Here is a 23,208-nt window from a genome sequence, read left to right on the forward strand (position 1 = left end):
CCCAGCTCTAGTGAAGTCACAGAGACCTAGATAACTGCTCTCTATGGCTTCATCCATGCTGCCACTTCTTCCTAAGCAGGAAGGACAGAGGGGAAGACATGGCAATTCCCACATTTTCTCTGCCTGGGATGCTGGCAGCTGGGGATGAGGCTGAGCCCTTTGGGTTACCACATCAACTACACAGCTCCAGGAAGTCCCTTCTTTCCCTGGAACCAGCAGGGTATGCCACATCTGGGTTAACAATTCTTTATTAGGAGTCAGGTTCCGAACAAGGTAGAAAGCAGCGGCAAGAGGAGTTCAGGTAGGGGGATGAGAACACCAAGCCTGGCTAGCTGGGCCACTGCCAGAGGTCAAATGGGAGCCCTGGGATGGAAGGGATCTGGAGAGGGGATCTGGGGTCAGTCTACAGGAGAGGACACGGATCAGCGGATGGTGTATCGTACATAGGGGACCTCAACATCCTCGCCGCTCTCATCGTTACAGCACAGCTCAAGCACCAGTGCTCGCACATGGCGGCCAAGCTTTCGTTTCGACACACGGCTTACAATCTCGGTCATCCTGGGGACAAGGGAGCAGAGGGTCAGGAAGGCAAAAGGTAAGTGAGAAGAGGCAGGTAGCTGGGGGCAGTGAGCAGCAGTGGGACAGCTGCAAGTTGAGGCTCCCCACCACCCAACTCACGGCTGATCCAATCGTTCCTTGAGCTTGGCGGCTGGCATGAAGAAAGAGTAGAGCATAGACACGCCCTGGGACAGCATAGTGATCTCCAACTTATGTTCTGTCTGGAAGAGGGGGAGGACAGCAGTGTTACAGGGGTGGACAGGCCAGTCAGTCACCTGCACATGCCACCCCCAGGTGGGGTGAGAGTCAGAAAGGGCTCTCACCTTGAAGTAGTCGAGGAACTGTTTGAGGGTCATCTCCTCACCGTTAGGCTGCAAACCCTGTACCTCAAAGCGATCCCACAACGTCCACTCTTGGTTATAGTACTGTGGGAAAAGTAGCAGTCTTTGGCATGGGGGCCATCAGGGCACCAAACCTCATCAGTCTCCCCCTCACTCATGCAGACATGCTAAGTCAGACCACAAGCCTCTTTTGTCCAAAATGTTCTTGTGGCTTTTGTCTGGCCTTGAGTAAGCAGTGAAACCCTTATGATAATTGAGACAAGGCCTTACATCATGGAATCCTATTCTCTTCTCATTTCCTATCCCCTCATCCTCTCCCACATTCTGCTCTAATGACTTCTTCTTCAAACAGGCCAGGCACACTCCTACCTCAGTACCCTTGCAGACACTGGTCTCTCTCTATGGAATGCCTTTCTGGCAAGGCCTGGCCTGTCTTTTCACCTCCTCCAAGTATGGACTCACATGTCATCTTCTCCTTAAGGCTGTTCCTGACTATCCCACATTTAAAATTCTAAAGCCATCCCCTTGCCCCCTGGTATTCCCAAGTTCTCCTTATCTTATTCTTTTTTTGGAGGTTCTAATATTGTTTACTGTATTACTCTATTTCATGAATATAACCTTAGCACCTGTAAGAGTACCTAGCACACAGTAGGTGCTCAATAAATATTTGAGTGCATAAATGAATGAAGCAAGTAAAAGCACTGAGCATAGCAAGCACTCAGTAAATGTTGGGTGCTACTTTTGTGCAGTTTTAATCATAATCTAATATTCAAATATCTTTTCTGAGGGCTTCCACAGTCATAATCAGACACCTACTTAACACATAGAAGGTACTTAAAAAAAACATGGTAAGTGAATAAATGAACAAAGGTGTACACGAAGGAAAGAGGTACACATTGACAGAAACCCTCTCCTGGTGACAGGCTATGAAGCAAACTAGAGCCAGCTCTATAGACAAACATCCCACCCACAAACCCACTTCCTAATATAGACCCTCACCTGGTGACGAGGTGCTGCGAGGGGCTCGGAGAAGCCAAAAAAGGGCAGGGCCAAGTTAAGGAAACCATTCTTGTAGGAGTTGAGCTGTCGGTGCCCCTGCACCACCTTGTACAGCTCTAAACACACAAGGCCAACCACGGCTGCTGTGGTTGTGGCAATGGCTGGGATGATCTTTCCTGCAATCAGCTTGCTCTGTGAGGCAGCAAAGGATCAAGGAAGATGGAAGTTGAGAGTAGAAGAGGCTGAGTCTAAAGAAGGGATGAAATGTGGGCAAATCCAGCCCGGGAGGGGGTGGAACGTTGGGTCTGGGTTTGCCTCACCTTGTGCCGGTCTGCAGGGGGAATGTCATAGTTCTCTGCCCGGAGGTTGGATGCGGCCACGATGAAATCCATATGGAAGTTGGTGTCATCATCCTTTTAGGAGTGAGAGGTTAAGGGAGGAGGGTAGGCAGACAATAGGAGAGAATCAGAGGAAGAAGATTCCTGGCCTCTAGGGGCACAAGTATCCACTGCAATTACCTGCTGGGCTCTCAGATCACAAAGGCATGGCTGGGAACATCTATTCATTCAGGGCCGCCTAGCAGGCCCATGATCCAATCCCACAAAGGCCTGGGGCTGCCTCCCGATCCCCAGAAGCCTGTTCTGTCCATCCCACCTATGCTTATCCCATCCCCACTGCCTGCTGGGGCCCCCAGCCAGCACCTTCTCAAAGTCGATAGGGTACATCTTGAACCCAGGGAGCTTTTCGGGACTGGGCAGTGTAGCCTTGAGCTCTTCCAGACGGCTGTCATCTGCAGGGAGAGAGGGACACCATCAACGCTTTAGACCCAAGGCCAGGGTCTGAGGTAGAAACAAGTGGGGCAAAAGGTGTTTAGGGAAACAAAGGATTTGAAAAGGAAAGACATCCTGGGAGAGACGAGGGACAATGGCAAGAAACAGTGCAGGACAACAGAGTACAAACCTGAAGAAGATTGGGGTGGGAGGGGTGCAGCATGGAATATCAAGAGAGGTAAGAGAGCTATCTCTAGAGACTAAAGAACCGAAACAAAGACATAAGGAGAAAGTGGGGATGGACAGATAAGAATGGGAGAGCAGTAGATCTCAGGGAGAATGATGCAGAGAGGTGGGGAGACATGGAGGATACAGGGGAAAAGGGCAGGGGAAGATATACAGAGAGGAAGTTTAGAGAAATATGCAGATGTGGTTAAGATGAGAGGACAGAAGATACAAAAAAGTAGAGAATAGGGACATATAGAGAGAGTGAGATAGGTGAGAAGACTGCATACACCCTATATATACTCTACATACACTGTGTCTACATGTATATACACACACACACGTTTATACACATTTTACATGTACCTTATCTATGTTTTATACATATACAAATACATGTGCATGTATATGAGGGAAAAAATGAAGGAAATATGGGTGAAATGCAGAAGTAGAAAAATATACAGAGAGGAACATGAGGGGTAGATATTTGGGAAGAAGATGGGAGACATGGGAGAAAATAAAAACAGCCACATTCAATTCATCGTGTATGGCTGCTTTTGGGCTTCAACTGCAGAGATCATTAGCTGCAGACACTAATATGGCCTAAGAGAGTCAACTGTTTGGCCCTTCACCCAATAGACAGCATGAGCTGGGGGAGAGAGATGGGGAACTGGGGTAAAAATATGAAGAGGGGGATGAGGAAAACTATGTGGAGGGTAATATCACGGTGAAGACACACATGGAGGAACATGGGGGTGAGAAGATAGGGGCAGATACCAAAGGAGCAAGACCACACCCTCCGGATAAACAGATCAAAAAGGAAGTCTCAGGACAGAGTCGCACAGCAGTGCTGGGGCAGAGAACTGGTGAGGAGGCTGCACTGGGCAGAGGACCAGTGGGGCAGTAACTCCTGGCAGAGGGGCCAAACATCCTCACCCACAGAGGCATTGGCGCTCTGCAGCTCCTGGTCAGAGACATGGATCTTGACTCCAGACTTGGGGGTGAACTCGGGGACCTGCACAGACTGTAGGAGTGTGGCCACAGCAGCTCGGTCCTGAGAGCCTGTCAGCCCGTAGGTCTGGGCGAACAGGTTGGCAGCAGCTATCACGTAGTCCAGATGGAGGGGCTGGGAGAAGGCAGGGCCCAGAAGGGTGAGCACGTCTGCCCTCACCTGGGGCGTCTCGGCCTCCTTCCCTCCCACCCACTCTCCACTTGACCCTAGGAGACCCCAAGGAGGAGACTTACATTGCTGACATCAAAGGTGAGTGGGTGTGGACAGCGTTTGGGCCCAGACCAGAATGGAGCTCCTGAGCTTGTGAGCTAAAGAAGTGGAGAGATTTTTGAGGAGCAGGATCTAAAACTGGAGCCTCTCCAGCAATCCTAACTTCTCACCTAGGCCTTGGGTATGCCCTATTCACTAGCCCTGGCTGGGCATGCATGGCAGGGGATAGAGTCAATCATGAATAACCCAGACTGTAAGGGTCCTGTGAATGGAAGTTCTGATGCCAGGGTGAACTAGGGGTGTTACTGAAAGAACTCCTGGCACTCACTCTGTGCAAGACACAGCTTAACAAACTCTTATGACCTGCCAGGTACTGTACTGAGTTAATATTAACAAATACCAAGAAATCCTCACAAGAACCCTCATGAGGTAATTATTACCACCTCTACTTTACTGACAAGGAAACTGAAGTAGAGAGAAGCTATGTGACTTGCCCAAGTGCAAATGGTGCTTGGAGTTGAACCCCCACTGATTTCCTGAGCTCTTAACTCGAAGATTTCTCCTCTATGATCGCTACAGTCCTAGGAGGTGGATGAGTCAGCCCACCTCACAGGTAAGGGAAATAAAAATGAAAGTCTCTTGCTAGAAGGAAAGGGGATGGCAAAAAAAGGTCAAGTTTAATCATTTTTCTGAGACTCCCCACACCTTGGGGCATGTGCCACAGCTGGAATAATCCCCAGGAGGAGCCAGAGAACTCACAGCAGGCTCCCATTACGGAAAAAAAGCATTCTGCCAAGTGGACCTGGCAAGTGGGCGTTACCTGATCAGGAGGGAAGTTGTGTAGCAGCTGCCGGATATTGTTAGAGTACTGCGTGTGCCAGTGGTGGCAGGCCCAGGTCACACAGTCAGCCCAGGTCTGTGGCCGCTGCAGCACGAGACTACGCTGCACGGCCTCCAGCACCTCCAGGGGTTGAGTGCCCGCCAGTCGCAAGGTCCGCTCCACAAACTTGGGGTCTCTATCAGGAATTGGGGGAGTCAAAGGGGCAGGATTACACAGCGGCCTCAGGAGTGGGCTCCAGGGCAACCTCACTTTCTCCAGAGAAAGCTAATCCTGACCGCCAATGGAATGAGGCTCAAGCTTCATTCACAGATTCATTTGAGAAGTGTGCCTGTGCTGGGTGTCACAGCAATGAGGAAAGCAGCCAGGATGCCTTGACTGGCAGGCAGGGGGTGGGCTGAGGGGACATTTGGTTACTTACGTGAGGTATTGGTTGACGTTTTCTGCCGGCTGCTTGAAGAGGCCTTCGAACTCATCTCTAGCCCACTACAGACAAACAGATTACAGGGGGCAATGGTGGACAAAACGGACTTCTGGAAGCGTTAGAAACACCATCAGTGAACAAATCCAATGGGAAGAACATAGCTGCTCTGGGAGAAGGTAAGCCCCCCGCAAACTTCCCCACTCCTCAACCCCCTAACACTTCAACTGAAAAACCAATGAACTTGACCTGGACAGTACACTAGTGAATGTGTGAAAAAAAAATTAAGATCTGTATACCTTACTTGAAATATGGCATGCCTCAATTAAAAAAAAAAAAAAGGTTCAGTTATGTATATTTTAAAATTTAAAAAGAAAAGAAAAAAGAAAATTCAGACCAAACCCCAAAATAATTTCTATACAGGCCCTGAAGATTCAGCAGCAAACTGGACAGAGGTTCTGCCCTTTGAGGGGGTTTGGAGGACACAGATGTGAGATCTAGGTTCAAATCCAGCTGTTACATAGTATCTAACTTTGTGACTTCAGGAATACACTTAACCCTGTGGTGCTGCTGCTGCTAAGTCGCTTCAGTCGTGTCCGACTCTGTGCGACCCCATAGACGGCAGCCCACCAGGCTCCCCCATCCCTGGGATTCTCCAGGCAAGAACACTGGAGTGGGTTGCCATTTCCTTCTCCAATGCATGAGAGTGAAAAGTGAAAGTGAAGTCGCTCAGTCGTGTCTGACTCTTAGCGACCCCATGGACTGCGGCCTACCAGGCTCCTCCATCCATGGGATTTTCCAGGCAAGAGTACTGGAGTGGGGTGCCATTGCCTTCTTTCCCAAATAGATACTGTAACAGTCCTAAGTACCTCAGGGGTTGCATGTATGTATACATTTACAGTTTATTTAAAATAGCACCAGATACATAGTAAATGCTAAGTGCTTTACAGCAACCCTATGAGGTATACACCACTGTCAACTCCATCTCATGAGACAGAGAAGCTAAGTCCAAGGTCACTCAAGGCCTAGTGACACTGTGGCAGGTGCACAAACATAAACACACCCAGCCTGGAACTGGAGAGGGGGAAGGGAAAGTGATGGAGGAAACTTTTTTTTTCTCTATTTTGTTCCCATACCCCATACTTCAACTAAACATTCTGAATGGTCTGCTTTCAAAGACTGCAGTTAAGATTCATCTGATAGCACAATGGTTATCCTCAGGTTCTGATTTGAGACATAGGTGCTGGATACCCTAGATATGTTCATTTTGTAAAAACCTCCAGGCAGATAATATATGCACTGCTGTGTATTATATGTTTATGCATCATACCAACAAAATCATCCTGGAAAACCAGCTGTTAAACCCATTTGGAGCAATAGCAGTGGACACATGAATATGGACTGTTAGAGACAAATAAGTAACCAGGAGAGACAGTAAGAATTACCACTAATGGTGTTCAACATGAAGGTATTTTGGCTAGATGTGGCAGTTCTCACCCGGGAGTGATTCTGCCCCCAGGGGACACCTGGCAATGTCTGAAGACATTTTTAGTTGTCACAAACAGAAGGGGGTGCCATTGGCATCTTGTGGATAGAAGCAAGAATTGTGCTAAACATCCTATGGTGCTTAGGATGCCCCCATGACAAAGAAATATCGGGCCCCAACTGTCACCAGTGCTAAGGTTGAGACCCTGTTGTGTGGGAATATAGCCTCCCTTTGAAGAAGTATAGGGAGTGAAACATTGTGATGTCTGCCGTACACATGGATCTAAGAAAATGTGGCAAAACATTAACAAATGTTAAATCTAAGAGTATTTGAGTGTTCCTCATACTATTCTTTGTATTCTGTCTAAATGTTGAAAGTTTTCCCAAAAGAGAGAAATAAATGGATCATTCTAGAAATATACGCTGCAATCTATACAGTCCATGGAATTCTCCAGGCCAGAATACTGGAGTGGGTACCCTTTCCCTTCTCCAGGGGATCTTCCCAACCCAGGGAATAGAACCCAGGTCTCCTGCATTGCAGGCAGATTCTTTACCAGCTGAACCACAAGGGAAGCCCAAGAATACTGGAGTGGGTAGCCTATCCCTTCTCCAGTGGATCTTCTTGACCCAGGAATCGAACCAGGGTCTCCTGCATTGCAGGTGAATTCTTTACCAACTGATCTATTAGGGAAGCCCTAAATGTTGAAAATTTTCCCAAAAAGAGAAAAAGAAATGGATCATTCTAGTAATCTAGGCTACAAGATGGGAAGTAAGAGAGATAGGTTTAGAGAAAAAGCAGAGGGGTCGGTAGCCATGAGGCCAGGGTGCCTGTTCCCTGCTCTCTCCCACCAATGCTGATCACCTGCAGGGTGTGCTCGATGGCATTGGGGAAGTTCTTCAGTGTGCAGATGGGGATGGACTTTTCAGGCGGGTCCTGGCTGGAGCTGTAAGATTCTGTTAGGAAGGGGATCACCACCTGCACGTTGCCCTTGGTGCCCAGTGTGCCCGACTCCAGCAGTGGCTTACGGTAGTACACGCAGCGGCGGTCCATGTACATGCCTGGGGGGTGGGGTCACAACATAACATGAGTGGCAAGACAGAACATTAGGAGGCAGGAAGACAGACACCTCCAAAACATACACACACACGTGCGCACGCATACACGTAACTTGGCAACTTGGCCCCTGACCTCCTCACCCGCCTCCAAACTCACGGGCATCCACATTATCCAGGGCATTGGTTACACCATCCAGGTTTTGGAAGAAATCATCATCATAGATGCGCTCAGTGTCAGGACCTACACGGTTCTGGTGGCTTGTCACTCGGATATGAGGATTCATCTGGCGCACAGCTGCAGCAGCTGTGTCAGACTTTAATTTCTAGGGGAGGTGAGAGTGGGAATGGGGGAACAAAACTCAGTTATTCATGTGTGCAGCCAGAGAACCCCTACAGAGCTGTCCTCCTGAAGGTTGACATATTTAATGCTGCGAAGAACTAGGCCCTGAGTTCAGGAAGCTCTCTGGTTTGGCAGGAGACAGTTCATGACAGAACCACAGGGCTAGGGCAGGGACAGAAATGCCAGGGGTTCGGTGGAAGGAAGCAGTGGACAGGCAAAGATTGGAGACAACAGGCCAGCCTTCTGTTCTTCTGCCTACCCAACATCCACTGTTCTTTCAGGTAATGGCACCTAGGCTGGGGAACATTTCCCCCAAACAAAACAATCTTAGCATACAGACAAGAAGTTTGAGTCAGGCCATATCCTTCCTCTGCTGAAAACCCTCCCTTGCTCCTGCCTCCACTGAAGGTAAGATGACTTGGTCCCCATTTCCTCCAGCTTATCTCCGACTCCCCTCCCACCTCAGGATCTTGGCCTGAGTGGTTGAGGAACTCTACTTCCTCACGCCCTCCAAGTCGGCAGAGATGAGCCCTTCCACATATCAAAATTGCAAACTGATCTCCCTGGCCTGCCCACTTCCCTCATCTTGCTGTTGCTCTTTCCTCTATACAGCACTTACCAAGAACGCTGAGTATAAACTTTATTATTGTACTGTGTTTATTCTTTACTCTGTCCCCACCCCACCAAATCTTTGTTTCCTTGGTGTACTGCAAGTACCTACAAGAGCACCTACCTGGATAATTACTTGGTGAATAAATGAATGAACAAAAGGGGAGTCGATCCTGGCCAGGCAATGATGCTGTTCCCCACACAAGGCTTACTAGCTAGATCCCCGTATAACCTAGCTTCTATCTGTGCAGAGAACAGTGAACCTAGCACAAGTGCTCTCCTAGGAGAGGCCTCCTGGCCAGGTTGGGCCTTGGCTGCAGTCTGGAAACCTGGATTTCAAGCGAGTTCTTGCCATTCTCCACCTAGTAAAGGCTGCTCACTGTGCCTAGGCTGCTTATGCAAATCCTATGGCTTAGGCCAAACTCCTGCTCTCCTTCTAGGAGTCTGGAATTTGGGGATGTTCCCAGAAGAGGGCGCCTACATGACCAGCCCACAGTAAAATCCTTGGGTACTAGGTCTCTTACAAGCTTCCCTGACTGGCAACATTTCATATGTGTTGTTACAATTCGCTACTAGGGGAATTACAGGTGTCCTGTGCAACTCCACTGGGAGACAGTCTTGGAAACTTGTGCTTGGTCTCCCCCAGACTTCACCCCATGAGCCAGCTTCTCTTTGCTGATTTTGTTATGCATTCTTTCACTGGAAGAAATCATAGCCCTGAGTATGACTATATGCTGAGTCCTGTGAGTCCCCCTAGTGAATCACTGAACTTGGGACCCCCAACACACTGTCCCAACCAGCATTCATAAGAGGTCAAGGGAAAAGAAAACAGGAGATGAAAAACGGTGGATTCAATGGAAGGGTACTCAGCGTTCAGTGAACGAGTGACAGAAACTGAGGGAGAGCTGAAGCAAAGAAAAAGGCAGTAAAGCCCCCTTTCTAGGAAGAATGGGAACAAAAGACAAGAGAAAAACAAGATGACAAAGTACCACCTCCATCCCCCATCACACTCACAGTGACATCCCAGGGCCGGAACAGAAACTGTCTGTTCAAATTTGACTTCTCAATGGTGTCCATGTCTGTGACAACAATTTCTCCATCTTCTGCACAGCCCAGCCCAATCATGGCAAAGTTCTTGAGCAGTTCACAGCCAATGGCCCCTGCGCCCACCTAGAAGACAACCAAGAAAAGACACAGAGTGTCTGGGTCAGGGTGATGCAGGTCAGCATGAAGTCACTCATCACTCTATACTCTCACTCCCCAGAAAACAGCAAGAGGGGTGTCTAGTGCCACATCTTTAAGTGCCACGACTGTGAAAATAACCTAGTCATCTGAGGGCAGAGGCACAGATGGGGGAAACAGAAGGACATACTAGGCTTTCCCAAGATAAAAAAAAAAAAAGGGGGCACAAGTCATGTGATACAGATACAAGAACCAAAAGACACTCCCTCAGGTGGCAAGAGACCCCATAAACAGGTAGCCAGAGGCCAGGGGATATGAAGGAAGCAGGTGTCCCAGCAGATCACTCACCAGGAAGTACTTCTGCTTGCCCAACCTCTCCTGCAGGTCTGAGCCAAATACAGCTACCTGCCCATCATAACGGTTCTGGCGCTGAGGAATGCAAAGGGAGAAAGGTCAGAGAGCAGCCTCACCAGAAATGCCACCTATGTCACCTCCCCCAGGGCCCTACTCACATACCGGGAGGCACTTGTCCTCTGTGAGGGCCTCTTTGTCCTCAGGGAGACACTCAAGGGCATCAAAGTACAGCCACTGCATGATGGGCATAAACTTCCCAGAGCAAGCCTGGAGAATGGACAGGAGAGGGGAAGTAGTCAGTGCTTACCTGGGGCCTCATGCAGATGGGACAAGTGATAGAGGCAGGTAGGCGCCTGGCCTACCCCAACCCTGCCCTTTTCCACCTACGCTGACCTTCATGACCTCCTGGGCAGCAAGGCCCCCAATGAAGGCATTTATGGGAGCCAGGTCCCCAGCAGCCACATATGCTAGCTTCCGGATGAGGTCCTCATCCAGGCTGCCCTGCTGCACTGCGGGCAGGGATCGAGCGTTCACAGCCTGGGCTATGGTCACCAGCTCTGCTGCATCCTCCTAGTGGGGCCAAAGGAACCAAGAGCACGCTTGTTAGGTCACTGTGTCGGGGGTGAGAGGTGTAGACAGAGGGGCAGAACAGGCCTGCAGTGCTAAGGTCATCTGCCCTGGCTTGGCTCACCCACACGCACCTCATTGTGGGGCCGAGGGGACCGGCCATGCTGAGCACAGAAATGGTGCAGGGCCTGGAAGCCAATGTGTAGCTGGGCAGGGCGGGAATACTTGGCGAAGTCTGTCATCACAAAGTCAGGCTCTGCTAGGGAGGCTGGCAAGGATTTCTGTGGGAAGCAGGGCATCAGGAAAAAAAAAAAAAAGAATCAGAAGAGAAGAATTGAGAACCGTGAGATACCCAGCCCCAGCCCCCACATCCCCCACAGCCCACCGCCCCTCACACTCACAAAGCTGATCTTCTTGGGTACTTTGACCTGGCTGACGATGCCTCCGCGGATGTAGTCAGAGAAGTTGGAGGTGTCACAGATGCTAAAGGTGTAAGGACCTAGGATAGACAGGGAAAATGTCAGGACACCCACTCTCCCTAAAACCTACAACCACCTACGAGATGAGGGAAAATCCATTCCTGACCCAGCTCGGATATCAGGAGTAATCTCCTCTCCATCCTGAGTTCTACTCGAACTTCAGAAACCATCTCCCCTCTACCCCAGACCCAGCACCCATGGGACCCCGCATCTCTAACCCCAAGTCTACAATGGAAGACGTTCTCTGCTCCCTGTCTGAATCAGCTCAGACACAAGTGGATCCTCTGATCTTTGTTCAAACACCAGAGACCTTGCCTCCCCTCAGTGCAGACATCAGGGGCCTATTCTACGAACAGCTCAAACACAAGACAGCACTTCTCTCCCACACCCTGCTGGGTAGACCTTAGGAAACTCTACCTCTGGTTCATCCCAGATACCCAGGATGTGTCTCCCCTCACGCAGAGCCCAGGGAAACACCTCCTATCTCCCCTGGTTCCCCCCTGGCCCTAGCTCACCCAGAACTTTGATTTCCATGGGCTGACTTCCATTGAGTTCAATCATGCCCTGTACTTCCGAAAAGGAGACGAAATCACCACTCTCAAAGCCATGTCGGGCCTCATCCAGACAAGTAACAACACCGGGGTTGTCCTGGTTGAAGGAGGAGTACCTCAGAGGCAGGCTCAGGGTACTGGGAGTAGACAGGAAGGCCTGTGACCGCCCATCCGCCTGCCAGGACCCAAGGCTGGCCTCCTCACCTTGGTGACCATAGAAACCATAGCACTGAGCGGCTGCTCCCCATTGGAATCAGTGAGGATCATTTCCTCTCCAAAATCACAGAAGAGCTGCCTGTAGAGGGAGGCAACAGGGCTGATGCCCAAGTCCCACGCACATTGAGACTGCACGTGTCCCTCAAGATGCAGTGAGTATTTGCTGAGCAAATCAGCCCATCACTGCTGGGAATCAGACTGTGCTCATGCTACGTGAGGCAAGGTAAACACGCAGCATCCAAAACCCAAAGGCCTAAGGGGGGCTGAGGGCAGTCAGAGCTTGGGGGTTTTTTCTTGGACAAGGCAGGGGTCAGGGTGGAAAAGAGCAGGGGCACTCACCCGAACAGGCCCCGGGTGTCTGCCACCACCAGCTTGATGCCATGGCTGTGACAGAACTCACCTACCCGCAGCTGGTCCTCCAGGGGGCTGTTAGTGAGGACCACCACCTGTGGAGAGGTGGAAGCTCAGGCAAGGGCCCAGCACCAGGGTGAAGGGTAAAGGGAGCAATCATAGAGGAGGGCTGATAGGAGGGCTCACGGGGTCCTTAAGGCTTTGCTGGTTCAGCTCTCTATCACAAACAGAAAGTATCTACCACGTATCAGATTCAGCCCAAGCAAAACTCAATGAAAGGAAATGTGAATCCCTAGACTATGGCAGGCAAGGTAAAGAGGCAACTGGGAGGACAGAGTCTGGATAACAGCTGACTCCTTCATTTGCCAACACCCACTGCTGCCTGTTTACAGCCCTGCCATGCCCTGGGAGACACAGAAGTAAAACTTTGTCCTTAGCCAAAGTCTGAGCTCACTCCTACCACACCCACTTGCTCCCAACTCTTAAAACACCTGCTCAGCCATGAGTCTCTGCTGAATGCCTACCCACTCCCATCAGGGTGAGCTCCCACGGCTACAGCAGGGTTCAGCAGCAGTGTCCTGGCTCGCAGGGACACCCTGGGGCAGAATTTCAGCTCCCACAACTCCTCTTTCTGGCCCAGAGTTTTATTTAACCAACAACCAGCTGCTAGTCCATAGCCCTCACAAAACCTTTATCAAGTCAGCATTACTACCATTCCCATGTCTGCAGACAGACAAAGGCAGGAACAGGAGACTCCATTACTGGCCCGACATTATGCAAGTACAATGAGAGACTCGTGCCAAGGCAGTTTGGCTTCAGTCTCTGCACATAACCACTATGCCTTCCCACCTGTTGGCTTACAATATTCCTCCTAAAGAGGCAGGCCCAGGGCCTAAAGCCTGCTCGCATTCCCTTGCTGCAGCGTTAGCGGGAAACCTGACTCACAGGCTAGCCCATTAAATGTTTATCAAAAGAATAAACCAGAGCTAGGCTCTGAGAGAACTGGGCATGAGGCCTATGGTACCTGGAAGTCACTGAGAAAGTCCTCCACAAGGGGCCCGGTGTAGGCACTGACAGGCACATAGCTGTTGAGCTCAGCGAGACGGGGCTGGGAGACCTCAGCTCGGTTTTTTCCTATGTCTTCTTCCCGCAGGTAGAACTGCAAAGGAGAGTGTAGGAAGAAGTGAACTGGCTGTGTAGCCCAGAGGGCTGGGGCCTTGGCAAAGAAGGGGGATGGAAAGAGGAACCTGGGAGGAGAGGTCGGCCCACTGGGCAGTGCCCTGGTCATGCAGTGTGACAGCCTTGACCCCACCGAGGATGATGTTCTTGGCAATCTCCACGCCCAGGCCCCGAAGGCCTGATACCAGTACGCTGGAGGTCTGGAGCCGCTTCATTGCCTCATGGCCCAACACATACCTGCCGGGTTAGAGGGTGTCACAGGTCAGAGTCACGCCCTCCTGACCCTATCCATTCAGAGCCCCCTCCCACCTCACAGTCCAACTTCGGCCCCACTCACAGCTGCCGGGAGTAAAGGCCTTCATCTATGTCTGCGTCACTGACATTTTTCGCCATTCCCTAGAAATGGAGGGGAACACTAGGTTCAGGGAGATGTGCAGGAGGAGGGACGGGACAGACAGGACAGGGATACAGAAGATGTTTCCCACCCACCACCCCACCTGCCAGTCTCTAGGAAGAACACACTCACGTTAGCTGGCACCGAGGGCACTTCGGACAATACGGAGTGGGCAGGGGAACAGTTAGAACCCGGCTTTGGATCAGGCCCGGACACGCGACGTTTCTTGGACAGCGGCGAGCTGGACATCTGGAGAGCATAAAAGAAATCAGAAGTGAGCCTGGGGCATGGGGGTGTTCCTGCTGGTTAGTGATGACTGGGGGGCAGAAAGGGAAGATGTAAGAGCTAATATCCCCATTTTACAGAAGAGGAGACAGGTACAGAGAGGTGAGGCGACTTTCCCAGGGTCACACAGCTGTCAGAGCTAAGATCTGAACTCAGGTGGTCTGGCTTGCAATCCATGCTGCTGACCACCAGGCCATTCGCTTTTCTCCCCAGCCCAGCATAATGAGGGAGAGACTCCAATCCTGTGGGGGGAAAGGAGTGACAAGAATGTACTTGTGGGGGAGTCAGAGGAAGGATGTAGCTTCAGGTCAGACCTTGCCACTCCTCAATAGATATCATTTAACCCTTAAGGGCTTGGTTCCCTTGCCTGGAAAACACAGGTGAGAATACCACTTACCTACCCCATGGAGTTGAAGTGATGAGATATAACACAGACCAGAGAGCCTGACATGGAGCAGGGAGGGAGGCAACAGCAAGGAGCCATTCTCCTCCCCTTTAATCCCAACGACCAGGGTTAGAGAGGGAAACGTGGCTTGGACATCCACCAGGTGGCACGATGGCAGGAGATATTATGCCGAGAACTCAGCTCCCAGAGGGGTTCACAGAAAAGAGTTTCACAAAGTCCAACCCCCTCCCCACCACCTCCAGCTCCAGGAGGGGAAATCACCCAGAGCCAATAAAAGAAGCTGCAGACAGAAAGAGCAAATACACACTTCCCAAGCCTTGTCCCTATGTGGAGTCCTTTAAACAGGTCAACAATGATAAATGAATATTTATTAGGAGTCCTCCTTGTGCCAAATATCAAACTAAGCACTTAATGAGCTATGCCTCACTTTGTCCTCAGGGCACCTCTGTGGGGTTTGGACTACTACCAGTAAGACGGCCCCCCAACTCACACTGGAAGAAAATAATCCACTCAGGGACTTTGGAGACTTGACTGAGGTCCCCACAAAGAGAGTGGCCAAGCTGGAATCATACTAGGACCTGCTGACCCTGGAAGCCCAGGCTGCTTCCTAACCTTATGGCGTTTCATCTACTCAATGGTCCTGACCCTGCGAGGCAGGGCTGACTGTCCTTGCCAGACAAATGGAAAAACCTGAGCTCATGAGGACTAGGTCCCAGAGACAGAATAATGCAGCCTGCTGTGAAAGTGAGATCTTGGAGCGAGGGGGTGACTGGACCCAGAGGCTGGAGATGACAGGACTCTGAATCATTTCCCCTCACCACCAATGCACCTCTAAGCCTCTGTTCTCCTACACTGAGCCTTTTCTGACACCCAATCACACCAAGTACCCCCACTGTACCTGAGGCCACTTTGGCACTTGTCACATGCTAGCAGTAAGCAAGACGACAAGAGCACCCTAACATCTACTAGGAGCTTACTGCCCATCAATCTCTGGGTAAGGGGCTTTGTCTAGTTCTAACAATGCTCACAAACCAAATAACGTTATACCTATGCAACAAATAAGAAAACAAGGGCTCAGAAAACTCCAGTCACTTGCCCAGCGTCATGCAGCTGGTGCTAGACTGTTTGCCAAATGCCTCCTGGGGGAACAGAGTCAGGACCCAGCTTGGGGCACAGTCCACATGGCTGACAGATGAGAGGTGAGGGAGGGGTACCCAGGAGGCAGGAGGCTGGCTACAGTCCAAGGCACCCAGCTGAACTGCTGGGAATACCAAGAACCAACCCAGGTAGAAGCTTGGTGAATTAGCTGGGAGACCACGGCAAATTCCATTTTCTATGACTGACTTCCTGAGACAGAGTAGGGAGCTCATTTCCTTTGAGCCCCATTTTTTTTCCCCCGCAAAGCAAAAACAAATGGAAATACCCTCAAGGGGCTGCTAGGGAGGTTAAAAAGTCAGTCTGTGGTCAGAACTCAGCGACTTAAGCTCCTCCCCAGATACCTCCAGAGAGACCTCTATTACTTAGTTATCTCCTTGCCTTGCCACTGATTTGGTTGTTGAACACACACCATCTCCCTGCACCTGAAATTAAAAATGGTCCAGGGCCAGAGAGATCTCTGCTATCTAGACTTTGACATCGGGATCCCTAGTGCTGGCAGTGAGGGTCTAAGCAGGTTTCAGCAGATGGTCTGAGAGAGGACTTCAATTGCAGAGATTGGGAACAGGCCAGTCTCAGGGCAAGCAGAAAGGGGTCTGGGGCAGAAACCCCAGAGCAGATCTAAAGATCCTCCACCCCAAGTATAAAATCAATACCTTTTCTCTCTCAACACATGCTATGGCCCCAATTAGGACACACGTACTACCAAATGTTCAGCAAACCTGAACCAGGACTCAGAGAGCTTCAGAGCTTGCCTGAGATCTCCAAACTGCTGATTTTGAAGCCTGAGCATTCTCTACCACCCAAACCAGAGGCGGTGTGAGGTAGGAGCCCTGGAGCAGGCTTGAGAGCAAGCAGCCACAGGGTTAAGACATCAGCACGGGGAGAAGGTAGGGCACAGGATGCTGGGGCCTGTCAAGCTTCCTAAGAGGGATTAAATGAGAAATCCCTAGGAATATAAAACAGAAGCATCAGGAAGCGGTTGCCTGAGCCTCTGGAGTGTCAGAGGGAGACAGGAAAGGGGATGTTACAAGTCCGGGGCGGGGGGGGTGGGGGTGGTGTGTGATGGACAGCCAGGGTGTGACTGGGCAAGGTTGTTAAGACTTAAATCAGGGTCTTTGGATAAGGAGCTTTCAGGAAAGGGCAGGGAAATTGCACCGGAGGCCCCAGAGGCTACACAGGGAATGGATGGGGGATTCTGGGGCCCATCCTCCCATCCAGGAGGTTTCAGGAAGATGATGGGGTCTGGGGGCAAGGGTGCTCTCCATGAGGAGGATGCTGGGGCCCTGGGGGTCTACACTGGTGGCAGAGGGAAATCTTTGACCAAAATTAACAGGGACTTGCAGGGGAAAAGGTGTCTGTGACCTTGATGTCAGAGATCCAGGAGGCTACAAGGGTGGATGCTGAGCGTGGGGTTGTGGAGGGATTTCTAATAGAGCAACAAGGCCTCGTGTTGATCTCTGATTGGTACATGCTAGGTACTGCAACTGCTCTGAGGAATGGAAAGGGGAGGTTGAGCCCAGACAGTTCTGGCCCCAAAGATTTCAATACGCAGGGTTTCTCTGACCAATTATGTGGAAGCCCATGGAGGCTCTAAGAGTCAGTGCTGAGGAGGGGTTTTCTACTCTGATGGAGAACAACTGGACCTGTTGTGGGAAGGGACAACTGACCATGATGTTGGGGTCCAACGAAGCTGAAACCCTGAATGAAGATGCTGGGATCCTGGAAGGCTCTGAGGGCAGATTCTGAGGCCTGATTCAACGTTAAGCGATCTGTGAGAGAAGCCAGAACCCTGGTTGGCTTTTGAAGGCAGAGGTTGAGTGAAGGGTGGGATTTGAGAGGCAAGTCTGATGCAAGGGGCTAGGAGCCAATAGGGTCTGCAAGGGCAGAGGCTGGCAGAGACATCTCTGATGGAGGATTATGTGTCCAAGCAATGCCTCCCTGGTGTCTGGTCCCCTGGGAAACTCTGAGGTAAGATACTGGGGTTTAGAAGTGTCTGATGGGGGAGATGTTGAGGCCCGCAAAGGATAGTCTCTAAAGAGAATACTTGGACCACAAGACAAAAGGAGACACTCTTAAAATAAAGAAGTCTTTAAGGACAGATTCTAGGAATGAAAGCAGTCTCTAAAGGTGAATGCTGAAGTGGACCTCTGAATAGAAATGCTGGCCCAGAAGGGTTTCAGAGGGAAGATGCTAGAGCCAAGGTGGGTTGGGAGACCTCTGGTTTGTGGAGGAGTTGTCTCTGACATGGAGGCCAAGCACAAATAGCCTTTTACAGGGTCTAGACTCCTTGAAAGCTCTAAGGGCAGACTGTGTGTGTGTGCGTATGCGTGTGGAGGATGGTTCTGAAGGAAGATGCTAGAGAAGGTTAAATGAAACCAAATGGACCCTTCCTGAGGTTTGGCCCCTCTTGGAAGCTGCGAGGACAAATTCTGAGGAACGAAGGGTGAATGAAGAAAGCTTCTGGGGGTAGGTCCTTAATGACATACACTGGTAGGAGGCTTTGACCAGGAATGTCGATCCCGTTTAAGTCTCCATTGCTGACTGGGGGAAGTTCCGATCTGCTATGCAAGATGCAGGACAGGGCCAGGTCCCTGATTAGGAATGCTGGCTGAGTCTCTAATAGCAGATTCTGGAGGTCTGAGCCTAAGGTCAGATTTTGGAGCCCGAGGGACTGGACTGGTCCCAGATGGGGAATATCGGCCCCGCCCAAAATGGACCCCCGACTTCTCTTCAACGATCCCTCCGTCCAAGTCATCACCACTCGCCCCGACATTAGCTTGGCCCAGCACCGGCCCAACACCATCCAATCCCGAAACCCCTGCCCCGGCCAAGGCGCTGAGAAAGGCCGTTTGTTACCAATGCCGGTTCCCCGGGTCGCGCCGCCGCCAACTCCTCTAGGAGCCGAAGACAAGCCCGGCCGCCACCCTCCTCCTCCTTCTCCTCCTCCTCCTCCTCCCCGCCGCCTGGGCCGCCTAGAATCACCGCCGCCGACTTCTCCTCCCGCGTCGTAGTGGTTCTGCTCGTTCCTGCCACCTCCTTCACCTCCGCCGCCGCCGACACAAGATGGCGGCCGCGGAGCCCGAGGCCGGAACAAAACCTTGGGCCCCACCCCCCAGAAACCCGGATGTACGCAGGCCGCGCCCATTCATGAATCATGTATGACGGTCCCCGTTTGTAACTCATTCGAAGGGGAATACCACCATCTGCTGGCTTCTCTGGCAGTAACTAGGCAAACAGGTAAAACGACACAGAGGGCACGCCCGTCAAACGTGAATAATGAATACATTGTTACAGCCAGGATACCATGGAAACCCAGAAAGGCCACCAAAGACACACTTCCTGATTGTGAATTATGCATGAGGCCGGGTGGCTGGTTGACTAACACCCCGCAACCAGAAAGCCAATGTTAAAACATGGAAGCCACACCCCAATGCTCATGAATAATGAATAATCTTGCTGCAGCCTGGAAGCCAAGGAGACTGAGGCCACATTCATGAATAATGCATAAGGTGGGCAAGGACAAAAGAGACAGGTCCACCCACTGCTGCATCTAATACCCTGTAAACAGGGAAATAGGGCTAACACAAGAAAATACTCTCACCTGGCTCATGAATAATGAATAGTGATACTGCAGCAGCCCAACCTGGAAACTCAGAGAGGTCAAGAAAGGTACCACCCAGTTACTCATGAATTATGCATGAGGCTGGAGGGACAGAAATACAGTAAGGATTATGGTATTCCAGCCAAGACAACACGGTCACCGCTTCCTGTTCATGAATAATGAAAGATGCTGCAGAGCCGCAGGGGAAACCCAGGGGGAAGTGCAGCTGCCTCCTCCCCACCGTTAACTAAAAGCACGTGAACCAGAGCTGCTTTGGTCCACCCAAATCCAGGTTTACTACCGGCGTTTGGCAGTTGCCTCAGTTTCTACAACCGTAAAATGGGGGTAGTAGTAGAACCCACCTACATCATAAAGGCAAAATGTGTCACTATGAAAACCAGAGAGTATAAACTATGAAATGAACTCAGAGCAGTGCTGGCACAGAGCACTGTTACATTTTTAAAGTATTATATATTAATGTAAAGGTAACATGTAAATATAATATTTTGTATTGATATAAAATTAGTTATGGGTGAGAGTATACCCAGACACCAGAGAAACCCCCAATTTGGGGCATTATCTAAAAAATATTGCCTTGAAACACCCTTCCAGATTTACACTGTAAAACAGAGCACTAAGGTCACCAAGAGACACAACTGTATACCAAAGCCCCAGGGACATGATAAACACCCACTACATTTCTATTTAATAATAATAGATCACATTAACCGATCGCCTGCTATGTGGTGGTTCCTTTGGTGAGTCCTTTCCATGCATTGTGCCACTTGTCTCAGGAATGCAGAGCAGGGAATCAGTTCCTTCAGGTCTCAGGTCAAAGAGACCTCCTGAGTTCTCAAATCCTCACAAAAATCACTTCCACCCATCGATGACTAGCTTTGTGACCTGGGACCAGACACTTCTCTGGGCCACTGTATCCCCACCCATAAAATGAGAACAATAGTAACCTACCTTGTGATGAAGTTTAAATGAATAAACATGTAGAAAGGGCTCAGAACAGTGCCTGGCCACCTGGTGCTATATGACTAACAGTAGTAGTAGTAGAAGTACCAGTGAATTGGGTGGGTGGGAGAGAGACATTATGGTATTTAAGACTACAGACTCTCGAACTAGACTAACTGGATTTCAATCCTGGCTCAGCCACTCGCTAACTGTGAGTAACCTTAGGCAAATTACTTAGCCTCCTGGTGTCCCAGTTTCCTCATCTATAAAGTGGGACGATAATAACCTACCTCCCAGGGTTGTTGTGGGGATTAAATGGTCTAATAAAGCTGCTAAATGAGTGCAAACTAACCTGATCACCATTATGCTCAGACTCATTTTTTCAAGTTCACAGATCTGCCAAAGATCACACAGCTGGCAAGGATCGATGTAACTCGAATCTAGAGTCTTTGTTGATAATCTGGGATTATCGGGCAGCAAAGAATGAACAATGCGCCAGGCCTCATCCCTTCGTGAGACGCAAAACTTTTAAATCCTGAAACCTCTTAAGGAAAAGCTAAGAGCGGATCGTGCCGATGAAGCCCTAAAAGCTACGCCCCTCATGAATTATGCACAATGCCCCTAGACAAGCCACAGAAAACTCCGGCCGCTACTCACCTTTTCACGCTTTATCAGTGTGATCTAAATTTTCCCGGCAGACTGCAAGGCGCCCCTTTCAGCACGCCCCTTAAGCACAATGAACCGCTCCCTTGTGAATAATTCACAAGCTGATACTTCAACGAACCAGGTGTGAAAAGGGCCAAAACGGTCTTCTTCAACAGCTCATCTCCTCATGCATAGCGAATAAAGCCATGGCAAAGGAAAGCCGGTGACACTCTGTCCCCTCGGAAGAGCCTAGCACGCTCGGCTCCAGCGTCCCTTCTACAGCCTGGGCTGGGGGTTCCTCTTCCTAAAACAACATGTGGGCCCCAATGTGTCCGGTCTCTCAGCCTTTAATACCCAAGCGCGGTGAGACATCATAATAGAAGCAGAGGTCACAAAGGCCATTAGATACCTCCACATGCCACGTCGGTCCCGCCTGTTCCCACCGTCACCAGGACCCTTCCTGAATCAAGCCCTCCCCAAATTCCGCCTTGAGTTCAGGAACCTCAAACTTTGCCTCTCCCCTTGGGAAGCACACCAAATCCTACCTCATGGACAAGAGTATTCATACACGGATCCTAAGGGTCGCCCCAAACATCCCCCTAAACCCAGTATCTAAGGGGTATAAACCCTGCCTCCGAGGGACGCTCCGAAAACAGACTTCAAAGTCCCACCCCGGAGTCCCTAACGCCACTTGCGTCCCCTCAAAAACAGCCACCTCTAAATGCCACACCGGGCTCAGAGCTCCCAAATATGCCCCTTCGAGGATCCCCGAAATTGAGCTCCCTCCTTCAAATGCTGTTCAGGGGACTGGGGGGACCTTGATCCAGCTCACCCCCTGTGCCGGGCGGAAGCCTCTCCTTCCTGCTGGAGATGAGCCGAAGCCACGGGGCAACGGAAGAGCAAATCACCTCAGGCGTAGAAGAAGAGCCAGAGTTTGCGCGGAGCTCTGAAGCGCGGGGCCTTGGAGGGCCCCCGGTTTGGGACGTACCACAGATGCTAAGCTAGAGGGGAGCCCTCCCCTGCTCCTGCTCTCTTGGAGCCTGTGTCAGACCCAGACACCCCTATGAGTTGTGGTACTTCCCGAACGCGCGAGGCATGCTGGGGGTCGTAGTCCAGTTGGGCCGGTGCCTGGTGCACGTGGTGGGCAGGAGCTCCCAGGGTACTGGAAAATGTGAACTTGGGCTGTGGAATTCCGGGAGCTGTACTTTGGGGGGTGGGGTGGGTAGGAAAAGGAATCAGAACATGGAAGTAACTCCAGATGGAAAGGCACATTCATCCTACAGATGGAAAAGCTGAGGCTCAGTTGACCAAAGTTCATTCATTTGACACTTACAGAGCTCAAGCTGTGGGCCAGGTGCTAGGCATCTTCCTTGCCCTCAGGGAGCTGACAGACTAGAGAGACAGCCCATAAATGTAAAAATTTTATCTAATAAAATGTATCAATATTTGTAAATGTTACATGATAACTAGTATCAATATGTAAATAATTTACATCTGTAGGGAATTCCCTGGCAGTTAGGAGTCTGTGCTCTCACTGCCCAAGGCTCAGGGCAATCACTGATGGGTCAACTAAGATCCCACAAGGGAGCAGTGCTGCCCCCCCCCAAAAAAAAACTATATATATAATAAATATATCACATACACACTGTGTATAGTCTATATTCATATGTGAATATGCAATTAAATAGATATGTAAATATGTGTTGTGTATATGTGATAACTACTACGGAGAAAAATAGAACAAAGTAAGGGGAAATTAGGCTTCTCAGGTGTCGCTAGGGGTTAGGAACCCGCCTGCCAATGCAGGTAGACATAAGAGACACAGGTTTGATCCCTGGGTCTAGAAGATCCCCTGGAGTAGGAAATGGCAACCCACTCCAGTATTCTTGCCTGGAGAATTCCATGGGCAGAGGAGCCTGGCGGGCTACAGTCCATGGGGCCTCAAAGAGTCTGACATGGCTTAAGTGACTTAGCATGCACAAGGGGAAATCTGTGGGGGAAGGTTGCATTTTTAGA

The 23,208-nt window shown here is 50.4% G+C and overlaps 1 protein-coding gene across 4 annotated transcripts; it reads right to left on the bottom strand.

The window, feature by feature from the left end:
- Positions 1-230: 230 nt before the first annotated feature.
- On the bottom strand, positions 231-22,169 carry UBA1 (ubiquitin like modifier activating enzyme 1). Of its 4 annotated transcripts, none has more exons than XM_027533507.1 (26): positions 22,025-22,169; positions 14,270-14,386; positions 14,081-14,139; positions 13,812-13,980; positions 13,589-13,723; positions 12,553-12,659; positions 12,202-12,292; positions 11,962-12,094; positions 11,369-11,466; positions 11,102-11,248; positions 10,794-10,970; positions 10,563-10,667; positions 10,395-10,475; positions 9,879-10,034; positions 8,073-8,238; positions 7,722-7,918; positions 5,375-5,439; positions 4,936-5,131; positions 4,139-4,213; positions 3,830-4,019; positions 2,600-2,688; positions 2,219-2,311; positions 1,899-2,090; positions 882-983; positions 679-779; positions 231-558 (listed from the first exon to the last, which is right to left on the bottom strand). In XM_027533507.1, exons 2-26 carry the CDS (start codon positions 14,384-14,386, stop codon positions 423-425), a joined length of 3,177 nt encoding a protein of 1,058 aa, XP_027389308.1. In that variant the 5' UTR covers positions 22,025-22,169; the 3' UTR covers positions 231-422. The 4 variants fall into 4 exon arrangements, with proteins under 4 accessions (XP_027389308.1, XP_027389309.1, XP_027389306.1 ...); XM_027533508.1 differs by lacking the exon at positions 22,025-22,169 and adding an exon at positions 21,205-21,491; XM_027533505.1 differs by lacking the exon at positions 22,025-22,169 and adding an exon at positions 18,843-19,076.
- Between the last annotated feature and the right edge of the window lie 1,039 nt (positions 22,170-23,208).

This window comes from Bos indicus x Bos taurus, chromosome X (assembly GCF_003369695.1).
Source record: "Bos indicus x Bos taurus breed Angus x Brahman F1 hybrid chromosome X, Bos_hybrid_MaternalHap_v2.0, whole genome shotgun sequence".
Lineage (NCBI taxonomy): Eukaryota > Metazoa > Chordata > Mammalia > Artiodactyla > Bovidae > Bos > Bos indicus x Bos taurus.

Coding starts and splice junctions, on each gene's coding strand:
- UBA1 (XM_027533507.1), bottom strand. CDS start 14,386: ATGTCCAGCTCGCCGCTGTCCAAGAAACGTCGCGTGTCCGGGCCTGAT. Junction 13,981..14,080: donor GGCCTTTACTCCCGGCAGCT/GTGAGTGGGGCC, acceptor CTAACCCGGCAG/GTATGTGTTGGGCCATGAGG. Junction 10,476..10,562: donor CAGAGGACAAGTGCCTCCCG/GTATGTGAGTAG, acceptor TGCATTCCTCAG/CGCCAGAACCGTTATGATGG.